The sequence below is a fragment of the Thermobia domestica genome, chromosome 10 (genome assembly GCF_964235325.1).
Source record: "Thermobia domestica chromosome 10, izTheDome1.hap1.1, whole genome shotgun sequence".
In the NCBI taxonomy this organism is placed as follows: domain Eukaryota; kingdom Metazoa; phylum Arthropoda; class Insecta; order Zygentoma; family Lepismatidae; genus Thermobia; species Thermobia domestica.
The window spans coordinates 106,157,089-106,173,462 of NC_137463.1; the positions used below are offsets into that span (position 1 = coordinate 106,157,089).

The window sequence follows — 16,374 nt, forward strand, 5'->3', positions numbered from 1 at the left end:
AATAATGTCTCGGAAACCACAAGCTCTAGAAAGATGTCATTTTCACTGATCTATTGCAAATTTTGTGTAGATTGTTCACTTCTAATCGAATATTTTAAAAAATGCCGTTATTTCTTTATTACATTTTTTAGGAGTACACTGGAAGTATTGAAATTTTAAAAAGTAACGCATCATATCCTACGAATTATTCATTCCAACACCACATATTTGTATATAGGGTTAGTATATCCCTCCGACGATTGTTTCATGGCCAAATGATAAAGAAAAACGAAGGATGGACCCTAACCATTTCTGCAGTCTAAGATGAATCTTTATTGTTTGGAATGTTTTGCCCAATGAACACCATATATCATCGACTTAATTAATTGTGTGTGTAATGTATTTGCTTATTACATACTGTATACAAGAAGAAAGAAAATCTGATCATACATAAATTAGAAACTCCAACCGGAAGTAGGTTCAAATCCTGAAAACGATGCAAGATATTGAGAAAGTAATCGAAAAAATCTCCCCTTTATGATAGGCCTTGCTAATTTTTAACAAGACGTCCTTCACTTGTGTCTGTAAAGAGACATGTACATATGTTATGAGGAATGACAAGGAGATCCATGTTCATATGTGAATGATGCGCTGTGTAGAGAGCGAAGGTTCAACTAGTATCTTAAAAAAAAAAAATCAAATTTTCAGTCCCTTGTAACTTTGCTTCTTATTAATTAATAATTTGTCATATCGTGGTCGTAATGTTCGCCACTAAGGTGCCTTGAATGTGCATTTCATGTGTGTTATTACTGTTGCAAATACTCCAAGATTCGTACATTTGTGATACTGTAATGCACTTAGCGTGTACTATTAACTGTTGCATTGCAAATTTTCGTGTAGCATGTAAATAAAGTAGCCTCTGTAATAACCTCACTTAGGTCCGTTTGAAATATACAAGTTTGTATTTAGTTGATCACACTATTAATCTGGTGATATTGCTGAATATGTCAAAGAATGTTCTTCTGTTGATATTAACATCATACAAACTTTTAGTGTCTTTTTTTAAATTTTAATTCTATTTGTTTAAAAGTTACAACAACGTTTTGAGATAAGTTGGCCACCTTGTATACAGTATATGTATATTAGACAAAGTAAGCCGAGTTTATTATATGAAGTTTTTTCAATAGCAGGCCTATTTCTGTGTCGAATTTTATTTTGTTAGTTATGTTAACATTTAAGTAACATTGAAAATCAAAGGGAAAGCAGGCTTCATTTCCCTTAATTGAATTTTAAAGGTAGAAAGTGGAGTAAATGTAAGCTATTCTTCTCATTTTATAAAGGCGGGAAGGTCTTGGATATGTGAAAGTAGACCATTTCAATTTAAGCCGTGTATTGAGAGCTCTCTACAAACATTCCGTACTGAAGTGCACATCAATTCATCACATGAAGTACCTTAAGAATATTCCATCTCTTAAAAAATAAAAGAATAAAGTAAATAGTGACAGATTTAATATATAAGGGACAGCGAAAAAATCCACGATCCTAATTGGTTATGCAAATCTACAACAGTCAATCTCCTTACACCTTACACCAAAAAATAAAAACAAAAAAGGGGGAATAACGAAACAAAACAGGAGACTGAAAGTCGCCTCATTGCTGAATATCAATATCCCCGCAAAGTTATCATCTTCCATAGCTTGCTGCATTCGGGTACAAAATTCCAATTGGCGGGAATAATCATCTACGGTAGGTACCAGGACAACGCAAAATGCTCTGATGACCAGGTGCAGCTTTTAAGTATTTGCGTACGAATGCATGCCGAACGCTCGTAAGTAACCGACCAACACTTTATATATTCAAACACACAAAAACTCTTCTCCTGCATTGCCGCCATCTTGTCACAGGCCTGCGATTTAGCATGCACGCGAGCCACGAGGCGGGCTTTTAAAACTTGGTGAGTGTATCACCCGTCTTTGTACGTCGTATACTCAGTGGCGTAGCAATAGGGTAGGCATTGCCTACGGGCGCAGGGAGTTTCGGTAACAAATTATATAAATAGAGCCCAAAGTTTTCGTTGTCTTTCTTTCTGAACATGGCAAGAATAAAAAATTCTGCTCATTTCGTTTGCAGTTTATTACATTTGCGCATCGGATTATTGGCATTACTGTAAACTTGACGAGGTTATAACATTGTGTGATTAAGAAATTAATCCTCCTGTATTAATACGATATCAGTCCTATATTAGGCCTATATGTACTGAGCTTACTAACCATAAATAAAATTCCCGTGCGCAACAGGATTCAACAGTAATAACAAATTCTATGGCCTATAAAATCTGGATTAAAATCAGTTAAAAAGTGTTGCAATAATGAAATGAAATCTTTGAGTTTTACGTCCCACGATTATGCCAGTTAGGCTAAAGGAGACGGTGATGATGAGTGATGAATGAAATGGTGGAATGAAGAAAGTGGGAGGAAACGGGAGAACCCCGAGAAAACCCACGCACACGTTAAAAAGTGTTGCCATGATTATGAGGCACAGTATTATTGCGACGTACTGCAGCTACATAGAACCAAGCACAAGCAACAAAGGTCGGGCAAACCGGGCAACTGCCCGGGGTGCCAACGTCAGGGGGGCCCAAACGAGCACCCCAAACTAAATTTTCGATCATATTTTATAATATCACTATAATAAATTGTAAAATATAGGCTAGGACTAGGTGAGGGCAGCAAAAATACACTTTGACCGTGAAAATTTTGCTCATGAATTGGACATCTCTGATCTGATAAAAGAATTTACATAGCAAAAGTGAGAAAGAAACACTTCTGATTTTGTATACAATTTGTCGATTTTTAAAAAAAAGGCTGAAAATAAGAAAAAAGATTATAAACGGTTTCACACAATTTCATTATTTATTTTATAATTACTAAAATCGTAACACACTATGTAGATATATTCATTTCAAATCCTTTTGGTATTACTGGTTGATACGTTACTGTTTGTTTACACTACCACTGTAAAAAATAGTCCGAATTTTACACGAGTACCGTATATTTTTAATGGCACTCTATCAGTTTACTTTTAAAAGACATACCACAACAATATAAAAATAAAAGCTGTCAATACCGTCACACTAATGCATGGGGACTATTCGATGGCTGAGGGGGCGCCACTAGGGGTTTTGCCTACGGGCGCCAAAGATTATTATAATGCCACTGCGTATACTTGTCATTAAACAGTGTTTGAAACTAGGTGAATCATTTCGGCTAATCCTGAATATGATTTTAATATTTAATAACCAAATTTAATTTATTTAAATTATAGTAAATTTATATTGATTTTTGCAAATTGATTTTTAAGAAGCAAGGAGTGGAAGAAAAATCAACAAAATCAAATAATTAAGATTTCAGTCGATTTCAAAGAAAAAAGAAAAATAATGTCCCATATAAATCAATAGGCTTAAAAATAAAGATGGCACAGGTATTCAACTCTCTTAATATTGTTATTTTTTTCTCTTCTTTTAAAAATTGTGGAAAAAGCAATCCTTGTAACTAGTGCCACAATCTCTTAAGATATAGCTGTAGTTAAAAAAAGAAGCAAAACAGTATTTGTCTACATGCTTTGAACAAGATTTTAAATTGGAACTAATATTTAGTTTCCTCTGTTCGCATTAAACTCACTTCAAGTAGGCTCACTCGAACAGCGTTTACACTACAGTAATGTAAAATAAACTTTTAAGAAATGTTCTTGATTTATGACTGCACACTATAATTTTAAATTGAGTGTTGCAGATAATAACAATTTGATTATACAACAGAAAAGCATAACCTTAATCCGTGACCTAAAAATATTTTCCCATTTGCAAACACTGTAAAGGAACAACAATTTATACTTAATCTTAACTTTTTTTTTTTTTTTTTTTTTTTTGCAAACATACCTCACAGAATACAAACTGCTCCTTTGTGTACTATTTCACACATTTCTTTTATATGTAATGTGTGTATTTCAATTAGTAGACAGTAATAATGGATACCGGGCTTTAAGAAGCTACAGTAAAAGTTAGAGTATGTAGGTTGTCTGACCAAAAAAAAAAAAAAAGTCAATGTACGTAACTCATTCAAACAGTAACTCATTCCAGCATACCTCTAGCAAGAGCTTAAGGTTTTTAATGGTTCCTATTCCGTTTTGTCAATAATGAAATATTTTTGAAGTATTACACAGGTAGGTTTACTGAAGTAATGGTTATTCGAAATACACTGAAAAGTATGTGTTATGCATACTCCTTATGAAAAGAAATTCATATAGAAAACTTCTTATACAGATCTTGTATGTAAGGCTGCAAACTCCTTTTATTATGAAACAAACAACACGGTAATAATGTTACGGTTATTATGAATGAGTAGAATATGGTTAGATTTAAGACATTTTATTACTTAGAAGTACTATAAAATAATGCATAGTTAGGGGCGCACGTACATGGGGTCCACTCGGTTCCCTCCCAAAACTTTCTAACTCAACATAGATTTGTATACTTTCTTAATACATAGATTTGATCCTACACTACACCTCTTATAAAAACAATCTAGTTCTATCATTTTTTCTGAATATGAAAGGGAAAGCACTTTACAATTATTATTTATCGCTTTTCGTGTCCAGTCCAGAATAATACCCATAGGCGTAGTGGCTTTTAGTATAGGATCCCCAAACCTTGGACTCCTTCCAACAAAAATTTCTGGGTGCAAACCTGTGCAGAGTATAGGGGTTGTTACCGAATGCAGCTCGTTCTACTTTAAGGATTATGTATAACTTAAAATAAAAATAAAATTTGACCAAACTCAAACACTTATTATTATGTGTTATTAAAAATTTAGAAAAAAAAAATGGGATAGCTGATGAAGTGCCTGTCCTGTATTATAGGAGAGCTCCCGTATTTGTTGCAATTTTTTAAAATCTTTCTCCCGATGAAATTTAATCCGGGGTACTCATATCTCCTTATTTGGAAGAAAAAAATGGCAGCTTGTTTTTAAATGGCAATAAGATATTATTTAAATCTGCCACGTATTTTAAGAAGAAATTGTTTGTGTTATTCTTGCACGTTTATTTTAACGTGTACTTGCATGAACGATTCATATGAGAATAATATATCGATAGTGCATGAAACCAATCAATACGATTATAACTAAAGAAATACAGCTTTAAATAAGAACATTTCATAAATGAAATTAAAATCTGACACAGATAATAATAACAACTAATATGATCATTTCGTGAAGCGTTTAGCGCTGATAAAATTCTAGAAAATAAACTAGCAATTGTTTTCAGTATATATGCAGAAATGTGATTGCTCAACAATTTATGATGCTATAAACTGCGTACGCAAGATTTCTGGAATTTGAGTTTAACGTTCCTTTCAGCACCGAGGCAATACGAAATATGGATGTAGATACAATTTAACTTGGAATCCGGTCCTCTCCCCCCCCCACAAGTTTCTACTGGAACTTGAACCTGGGTCTCCCACACCACAGAGTCGTATGATAACTATAGAGTCTTGAGGTAATTTGCCAAGCGCAATCGAACTTTTTTTTTTTTTTAACATTTCAAACATTTCTCACAAATACGTCATTTTTAGCGGTATTGCAAACTTCATCAATGTTCATCATACTTCTGGAACAAATCATACCTCTGGAGATATCAAATTACTGTAAACGGTATTATGATTGCTTAGTCTATTAGAAACCATATAACTCCTTAGATATGATATTCATTTATTCACTTTTTCGAAATAAAGCCTTTATAAAAAAAAGTCAAATTTTCAATTCCTTGTAACTACTCCTATTTATTCAAAACACATAATATATTGTTCATATCATCCGATACTAAGTTGCTTTGGAGGTATATCGCTCTGTCCATCTCAGTTGCTTTGTTACTGTTGTAATTAGAATCCTCCAAAATTTGGATGTTTCTAATACTATAGCATCATAAGTTTTCGTTTTCCATGTAGATTTAAAATGTGTAATAACCTGTTGCAGTAACAATAAAAAAATACAACTTAATGTTGGGTTGGTAACATTGCTAATCTGATGGTATTGCAGCTTAGTACTTGTCCTTTTCATCTCGTGTTTTTCTGTCAATTAGTTTAGCATTTACGAAGAGGGTTCACTAATTGGTCCAAAATTCTGCTGGAAAGTGTTTTCAATTCGTTTAAACGAAGCGAAGACACCTATTGTATAAAACTTTACATCACCTAAAAACTCTAAGAAAACCTTGTTTGTAAACACGAATGGCTCTCTCAAAGTTTTAGTGGTCCTCTCACTGGCCCTCCTAGAATATTAATCCTAGCTACGCTACTGAACATGTGTCAATTTTCAGTTCAATTTTTTTGCTTCTAGAAGACCTCATAATGAATCCCCTTCTATGCTTCTCACGATAAGGGCAACTCTATTACCACCCCTGTTTCTCATTTATTGGTATTAATAAAATCTAGGTTCGGAATAAACATTGATTCAAGCATTCTTTCATTCGTTGATCATAATATAATAGAAAATAATAGTCATGTGCCCCCTCCATACACAGAATATTTTGTCTTTGTGACACGAGCCTGGCCGAAAACTAGAACCGACATTCGCCTCTGCTTACATCTAAAAGAATTTTACTTCTGTTTTGAAACGACTGAAGTTTGTAGCCTAATCACACCTTTTTCTCTGTATTTCAGTGAGTCTTCCAGCGCCAGCCTACGTCCTGTGTGCAGGCTACTTTTTCTCCTTCCTGCTCTCTGGATTACTTCTAGTCGGATTAACTCTTGTAAGTAACACTTTTATATTTTATGTAGAGTTACTATCGATTGCGCTTACCTCTGGTACATGGGGTTCTTGGTTCGATTCAGCCGGTGCCAAGTGAACTTTGTGATAGACAGACAATGTGTGCGTGGGTTTTCTCTGGGTTAAAAAGCAAAAATATGGGAATGTTATTAATAGTATTTAAAAAGAGAGGAGAGAACTAAAGGGTTCTACAGGTTAATGCTAATAATGAATATGTAAAGGGAAATTAAAGTTTAATTTCAGTTTTTATTTGGCATTTGATGAACTAACTTTAACTCTAGAAGAACTTACCATTGTCTGAATTCATGTTTCTGAAATATTAATTGTGTCATAAGTTCGTCATTTGTGCCCATTAGCGGCTATAACTTTGGAATATTACTTTTGGAGGAGCTAACTAAATCTGTTTTCAAACTATTCAAAACCCATTTTACAGTTCGGAATTATTTTTGGTAAAATCAAATGCATCACTAAAGAGCAACCAAAGCTTTTTTGATATAGTAAAATACATTTATTTACTTGTATTTTTTGGCCCGAAATTTGAGTCGTTTAATGCCCTGTGTGTAGTTGAAATGGTACTGCGTATGATCAATTCGGAAAGCGACTCATGTGACTAATATTTTCCATAGTGAATGGTAAACGTAAAGAAGAATTTTGGTTGGGTTTGGTTGATTGAATTTTATTAATTTAACGCTTCTTTCCATCACCAAGGCTATATAAGAGGAAACATATTGTTTAAAATGGAATTTGAATGAGTACTCAGCGTCTGAGGCAAGTAAATATCTCCATTTGGAATCTAACTTGGGACCACGCAAACCGTTCCTTTACCATCAAGAATATGTGGTTTTTCAACAGAACAATCTCCGCCTATGAAAAATTGATTGATATTAATACTTGTATGACACACACTCATTTTACTTGGAAGTCCAGATGAGGTTCTGACGTGTTAGTGAAGGTTATGCACAATACATAAAAACAGACCCCTTCCATAGATACTTACTACGATTTATTAGTTGTGAATTTGATGGCAAGTTCAAAATGTTACAAACAATTACAGTATATTTGTATTTTGCTGGGTTCTCTATTGTTTACATCAGCTTTAGGCAAAGCTGGCAATTTCTACGCTTATACACATTTAATATCGCAATATTCCAACCTTCTTATGAAGCCTACTGTTTCTACTAGAACGCATACAGTTTATTTGTAAATTCAATAGGACTCTTATTAATAAGTGACGTTAGTTGTTTAGGGCTGGCTATTCAAATCATACTACTGTCGTTCGGTAGAATTTCAATGCTCCCTCTGGTGCTGTGCATGCGAGGGTGATTTAAATCAATCAATGAGATAGTGAGTTATGCTATGGATCGTCATAAATTCAATCATTTCTTTCCTTCATACAATTAAGTAGCAACAGCGTATAGCAAACAGTTCGATCTTTTGCGTGGTAAACGGTAAAAATTAAATCTTTGCGAATTCTAATTACTAAAACTTCCCATCAAAGGGCAACGCTTGATGTGGTTGGTTGGCTATCAATAAAATTACTATTTATGACTATCTACTATCTATTATAATATAAACACGTTTCTTCCAGAAACTATTTATTGCACAGAAAGTAAATCAAGGATAAAAGAACCGGTAAATGAAGAAATCAACAAGAGTTTCATTTTTGGGATTTTAGGATAGAATAATAAATACAGGATAATAATATACCAATAAAGAATGAGAAACTCAATATGGACGGATGAAACTTAAAGTGATATAAATAGTGTTTCTTTCAGATATTTTTTGGGGGCACTGCCCCCCGGAGCTCTGAGAGTGCCCTCCCCACTTAGGAGACCAAAATAACATGTCTACAATATAGATATTATAATAAATACAATAGTACCAGCAGTGCCCCTCCGAATACTAAGCATGGTTCCCCGGGACATTTTTTTCTGAAAGAAACGCTGCCGTCTTTATTTAACTTACACCACCTTCCTGATAAACAAAACAGCAATTTCCTTTATCACTGGAATTTTTACAGATATCTGCTGAAATCTACCATCTTTCAGAATGAACCTCTGACTTCTTCCGTTTCTATTGACGGATTGACAGACGGACACTCTGTTGTGTGTGTGTGTCTATTTCTGTTTGAAAGTGATTTAACACTATTTGATTTTCATCCGTCGATATACAAAGTACATATCAGAGATCATGCCTTTTCAGAAACAAAATCTGAAATAACGCTGCTGTATACAAGAATTTCAAAATTCTGATTTACATTTACTAAATCATTTTAAACGTATGATTTATATTTACTAATCTAAGCCTTCTATTGCATTAAATACTGTTCAGACAAACTCATTTATGCAATTACAATCACATCAGGTCTTCTAATCAATGTTAAGCACCAAACCTGAGAATTTTCCATCAGATCAGGGCTCAAATCTTACCAGAATCCACTCGATAATTACACAATTCCATCTACAAGAAATAAATCCTTTCATTCACTGTCCTATTTACGTTTATTATCTAAATATCTCTCTTGTTTTCCTCAACCTTACTGGTTGGTGAATAGCATGGGTCTTTAATTTCCACGTGCAGATGTCCTTTTTTGCGCCTTGGTCTTCCTCTTTTGTTTTTAGCCTCCATTCTCCCTCCAATTAAGTTTGTGGACCAATCTGAGTCTCTTATAATATGTGCAAATTTCTTCTTTTTTTCAATAGCTTCCATCGGCTTTCTCTCTTCTTTTGCTCTCTTCAACACTTCCTCATTGCTCACTTGGTTCATCAAGAATATTCTACACATGCGTGCCAATTTCGAACGCTTTAATTTTATTTTGGCATTTTTAGGGGTGTCCAACTTTCCACGTTACACGATCTCCACGTAAGATCTCCACGTTACATACAAAGACCTTTATAGAAAGTTTCCTAATATCTGTACGATAGCGTTACATGCCTTCTTCTTCTTCACCTCAACCATAGGTTGGTGGGCAACATGGACATTTTAAAACTCTTCTCTCGCTTGGGAGAACTGTTTTTTACTTTGATAAGGCCTCTTCTTCGTAACTGCATCTAGATATTCTATCCTTGATTTTCCTCTTCTTGGTTTTCCTTCTGCCTTCCCTCTATCAGCACGGTGATCCAATCGGAGTACCGAATAAGATGGCCAAGCATGCTGTTTCTTCTTTTTCCTATTATCTTCATGATCTGTCATCCTTCATTAACTTCCTTTAGTACGTCTTCATTCCTTTTGCTTTCGGTCCATAATATGCGAATCATTCTGCGCCAACACCACATTTCAAATGCTTCCAGCTTGTGTATTTCAGCTTTTTTTTTTAATTTTTACGTCTCTGATCCGTAAAGTGCCACATTCCATACCAGGGTCTTAATAAATCGTTTACGAACGTCCAACGACACATTTCTTGATGTTAGTAGTTCTCTTTTCCTATTGAATGCTTGTTTAGCCTGCACTATTCCTGAACCTACGTGTTTTTCACTTCTTCCATCCGAGGATATTAGACTTCCTAACTAGAGGAACGTCTTAACGTCTTCGATTTTCTCTCCATCTAGCCATACGTTTGCCTCTTCCTGTCCTGCTCTTGTGCACTTTATCACTTTGGTTTTCTTCTTATCTTCATTTTGCATGGTTTTCCAAGTTGGTCGTTCAAGTTTGAAAGTGCTTCCTGCAAGTCTTTTTCGTTCTCTGCTATCAATACTATGTCATCAGCAAACCTTATTGTGCTGAAAACCTGGATCTTTGGTTTTACGCCTTTCTCGTTTTTATCAAAGAATTCTTTCATAGCCTCTTCTCAGTGATTGCGTTACATGTCAATACTTTTCTTTTTCTTTCTTTTCTTTTTTCTTTTTCTTTCTATTGAAAGCTTCTTCAAGTATCTTCCACTAACTTGGCTCTGACTTTCTTCTAATTTTTTCCATTCGTTTATATTAAGCTACCCAGGTAATGGAATATCTTAACTAAAAAGACAAAGTAATTCGATATAATAAGATCAGTTAACATAATTACACGTAACTAAATGTAGAAGCGGACAGAAACTCAACTAGATTACTCACCCCTAGTCCTAATTTGATCCCATGTTACATTGGATTATAAGAAACAACACAAATCACTACCGGTATCCATTTCATAAAAAAAAAAAAAAAAAAAGTAATCAGACAGCTAAAGCTGCCAAATTTGGTGAAGCAGCTTAATCGGGAAATCTGCTTGTAATGCAGAAGTTAAAATTCGAACTTCTTTTCTTTTTACATATTATACATAACTAAATACAACCTAATACGACAAATCACAAGTAACAGCGCTAGTGTTTCAAATGCTTTTGCTATTGTTCTAGTATTTTCTTTTGCAACACTTTACAAGTTAAAAAAGTAACTTTTAAGAAACTGACTTAATTCGTTAAAAAAAAAAAAAATCACGTAATTTCTGCTCTCACTGACTGAAATCTATTTTTTCTAGTTGACTTGTGTTTTACAGTTTTTAGTATGTTATTTAAAAAAATATTTTATTTTATTTTTATTTCCAGAAAAGAACGCTTTACATGTTAGGATGGTTATTTATAATGGTTCTCTTCGCTTTTCCCGAGGCTGGCCTCGTCTTATTTATGAGCCTATACTACTGGGTGAGTATTATAAAGCTGAACCACAATTGACTCACTTCTTAAAGTGTAATTTGTAGCCATAGAAATGCCTTTAGTGCTACATTTCTGAGGTACATATATCGAAGGAAAGTAATGTGAAGATATTGCTTTATGCCAGTAGTACAGATTATTTTAAGTTAATAATGCAAGTACATAATTATGCTTTCTCGTTTGTAAAATATGAATAGAATGCGTAGAATCGTAGGTCCTATGCACAGTTATTTTGGGGGCTAGTTACGGGCCACTTATGGGCTACTTGAGAAGTTGTATTGCATAGACCTTCGACATGGCTGCATAAACCCGCAACAACCCCCGTAGCTCAGGAATTTTATTTGAACCCTTTAAAATTGGCCTCCGTAAATTTTCACAAGTTTTGATAAATAATATTAGTAGCCTAATACCTACTGTGTAATTTATAAAAAAAATAAAATCATCAGACAGCAACAGAAAAAGCCAGCATGAAGTTTTCTAGAAATAATTAGAGTACGTTTATGATTGATGAAGATTATTGCTCGAACGGGAAATATATACCTATGGTTTTGGATTAGATTTGAGTGTAACGTCCTTTTTCAGCAGCGAAGCTATATCAGATGTGGACCTACAGCTTAATATGGGACCTGAATCATATGAGCACCTCCGGGAATTGAACCTGGGTCTCACACGCCAAAGGAATTTATCCACATAGCTACGAGAAGTTCTAAATACACAATACACAATATGGTGCACAATATGTTAGTTGGAAGGCTCCAAAAATATATACGTATACATTTGGTTATTCCAACAATAAGGTGAAAGGGGGTCTATGGAACATTTAATGCACAAGGCAATCAAGTTCACTTTTGGCCATTTTGAACATATTTCATTTTTACGATTTTTATTTGAAGCTCCTTTCAGAGCATAAATGATTCATATCTATATATTGTAAACAATTCTTATGGTGTAAAACCCAGTGTTAACTTTTCCATGTAATTAAGTGTGCTGTACAAACTTTGTCTTACATAATTGGACTGGATTTGCTTGTGCTCTGAACCTCATATAACAGGATCTGAGGGGAATGGCTAATAACAAACTTGGTTGAATGTAATTGGCACAAGATGCAATGCTATCCACTAGTGTGGTTTAGTTTCTGCGGCGATGAACTTCTGAGTATTTTCTAAAACTAGTTTCGGTAATAGTTAAGAACAGCTACTTCTCATCTCCCGTGCACGAGGATACATCTTACTGTTGCACTACCTAAACACCCTAAGTACAAGGGCAAGAACTCAGTCTATTACCTACTTTTTAACATCCTAGATAGTCAATGAATAATTCCTGAAAGTATGGCGTTTCTCGTCCTTCCCTAAATGGGAAGTACGGCTCCTTAACTATAACCCTAGTTTCTTATCTTCGTAACTATTCATACATTCATCTTAAAAATAGCTATCGATGCATCACACATAAGCCCCTGAGCCAGTCATATGTCCCTGTTTGGCTCACTGCTAGAACGTGACTCCGGTAAGGGTTAGATAGTATCACTTTGCACCCAAACGTACCATTTCGTCAGTGTTGCCAACGAATTGTAAATACAACGTGGCAGATGGTTTCTGTACCACTAGATATATATCGATGAAAACGCGGCCTAAATATCATTCGTCACTAGAGAAAATATATTTCAGACATATTCCTCTTCCAAGAACTCCAGTTTGTCAGTGTTGCCAACCAAGTATAAAAATAAGAAATTGTAAAACAGGTTCCATACGATGAGACGTTTATACACCAAGGTTTGCAGAAACATCACACGAACTATAGGAAAAAGATGTTGAGTGTAGCCTTCTCCCAACCATTCTAGGTTGTCAATGTTGCCAACAAGTGTAAACATCACAATGTTAAAAATGGCGTGAATGTCATTGAACGAATATATGACAAAAGTGATAGAAGCAGCATTGAACAATGGAGAGTGTCCCCATTTCCCAAGCATCTCAGTGTGGCGGATATAATTAGACTGTGATCCATACTAGGTTTGTAGTATGTTAGTGAACCCACAAGCACCCATATTGTCTATTAATATATGTTTGCCAATGCGGTAAACTTCATGCGAAAATCTTCAGTGTTCTCATTGATTGGCAACACTGTCACAGTGGGGTGATTGGGAGACGGGGACATACACTATGTTTTCCATTGTCCAATGCTGCTTCTGTCACATTTGTCACATATTCTTTCAATATCAGTCACGCCATTTTCAACATTGTGATGTTTACACTTGTTGGCAACACTGACAACCTAGAATGGTTGGGAGATTGCTACACTCAACATCTTTTTCCTATAGTTCGTGTGATGTTTCTGCAAAGCTTGGTGTATAAATGTCTCATCGTACGGAACCTGTTTTACAATTTCTTATTTCTATACTTGGTTGGCAACACTGATAAACTGGGGTCCTTGGAAGAGGAATATGTCCAAAGTATATTTTCTCTAGTGACGAATGATGTTTATGCCACGTTTTTATGGATATATATCGAGTGGTACAGAAACCATCGCCACGTTGTATTTATAATTCGTTGGCAACACTGACGGAATGGGTACGTTTGGGTGCAAAGTGATAGTATCTAACCCTTACCCGAGTCACGTTCTAGCAGTAAACCAAACAGGAATATGATGGGCTCAGGGGCTTATGAGTGATGCATCGTAATATTAATTTTTATTTCTGTCGAATATACCTTACATACGGTCACAAACACCAACAAACTTGGCCCATATAGGGTCAGTTTGCGGGTTTGCCCATGATTTTAAAACGGTTTCGTACTTCTTATGGCAAGAGCTTTCAGACGATATATAGGTTTTCCCCAGGTATTTGGTCCCGGTATGGTATCATCCCTAGTAAGTAGAATCAAGTGCCATAAATGTTATTTTATCCTGTGTAAATTTGAAGCTCGGAGGGGCGGGAGAGTCTCGAAGTTTTGCATGGTCTATAGCATGGGTTTCTAGCTACTTAGGAGATATTTGTTTCAGTGCATTATTCTGAATATTCTGCTTTTTTTCTTAAATCTTTATGCCATTATTTGTATTTGTTTATTGAGAGGAATTGGCGCTCCACAACTTGCATGGATGCTACACCTTTGATATTGTATGTGTGTATGTATGTGTAATTACTAAAAATAAACCAAGTTGACTATTTGACGTTCATCAACTTAACGTTATGAATATATTAGCCTGTAGGAGTCTTCCAATTTAATTTGGTTCACTAAAATTGGTCATCAAGAATTCTTTAACAAAACAAGATCACTAAAAGATAAAACTACTTCTTATGCCATTAGTATGAGTATTAAAGCTGATTGTATAATAAAATCGCTATTAATTAATGCTCATGTAACACTTCAAAATATCTGATAATAACGATGATGTATATATTCGTAGCATAGGGTCAACATCCTATGAATCAAAATATGATTTAATGAAAAGCAGGGTGTTGGCTGTCTGTTGCAAGTCTAATGCCAATGTTCTCAAAAGAAACATCTTGACATCTTTAGAACTTTCAGAAGGAGAAAGAGGGAAAGTGGGCGTGGAGAGCAGCCACACCTTGTGCTTGTTACAAAGTACGGCGAGGCACTTATTTCTTGCAATAACTATGCTCCCATTGCGTAAGCGAATACAAGAAAGTTTCTTTTGAATGTTTACTAACGGCGTCTTAATAGCCTATGTGTTAATCTGTTGCAAAAAGGAAAAGATAGATTAGGGCTTGTGTATTTTCTTTTGGGTCAATATTCATTTAGATTTATAGAAGTGATAATGGCACGAATTACAGGATTAAGCCTAAAGTCGATATCTTCTTCTTCTTCTAGTTTACGTGAGTTATTCAAATGTGGAATTGAGAGGTCCGAATCCTCAATTTATGGAAGTGTTATTTTTTTCTTCTATCTCTTTTTTCTCATTATAAGAGAAAAGATACATGATACCAAAATCTAGAGGCAAAATAAAAGAACACTGAGATAAACAAAAGGATCATTTCATTAAAAAGATGAAAAAAGGAAACCATGTGATAGGATGTGGCGGGTTCTTCAGTTAATGAGATCTTATTCGCCATCTTTCATCAATTATTATTCTTTCCATGAAGTTTTACATCTAAATTATTACGCTACAGAACAATTATTAATGACATTATTTAATGATGTAGATGAGTGGGATTTAGATCTGTACCTAAAGATATAAAACCTCAATTGAGATTATGAAATAATTTGGTTTTCCTCCTTCGGTTCCAAAGTTATACTTTCGTGATTCATAGAACTGCTACGGAAAGATCAATAGTGTGAATGTACCATAAGTAATTTGTTCCACAGAGTTGTCATTAATAAAATTTAACTCATATTAGAGCTAGCTAGTCGTGTATTTCATGGCATTTATTCCGCTAGCTTCTCAACATGACAATAATGACTCATGCAGTTGTGTGCCGTGGAAAATATTTTAACTAATTTTTTCTCTTTTTTCCTTTTTTCTCTCTCGCAAATTTTGCGCCCCTTACTTCGGCGCCCGGGGTCGCCCCCACGGCACGGTACTGGACTCATGAATAGATTTGGTTATATTAATTTAGGTTAGGTTTCGTTTACTTACTTAGTACATACGTTTGGCGCTAGGCATATTAATTTATGCAAGAGCAAAACTTGAAACAAGTATTTAGAAGTGTTTAAAATTTGAGTAAGCAGTTACTTTTACTGGGATTTCTGTTTCAATCAAATTGAGAACGAGAAAATTTCTCAGTTCGTAACGTCAGAGCAAGAAATAAGTTGTATTGATTGATTGAGGTTTAATGGGGACAACAGCATCGAGGCTGTTGTCCCCGTAAGAAATAAATTGTAAAAATTAGTAATTTTATTATTATGTAAAACTTACATCGTATTTAAAATGGCTTTACATTACCTCTCAGTGCACATACTAGGGTTGCCAACTCTCCTATATTATACGGAAGCTTCTGTATTA

General features: G+C 34.8%; 1 protein-coding gene across 1 annotated transcript in view; it reads left to right on the forward strand.

Annotated features, from left to right (window-relative positions):
* The window catches only part of Rcd6 (Reduction in Cnn dots 6), a 207,914-nt gene that overhangs the window by 157,171 nt on the left and 34,369 nt on the right, over positions 1–16,374 (forward strand). The window contains exons 3-4 of the mRNA XM_081728395.1: positions 6,692–6,780; positions 11,314–11,409. Of these exons, the coding sequence (XP_081584521.1) occupies positions 6,692–6,780; positions 11,314–11,409 (185 nt within the window). The remainder of the gene's footprint in view (positions 1–6,691; positions 6,781–11,313; positions 11,410–16,374) is intronic.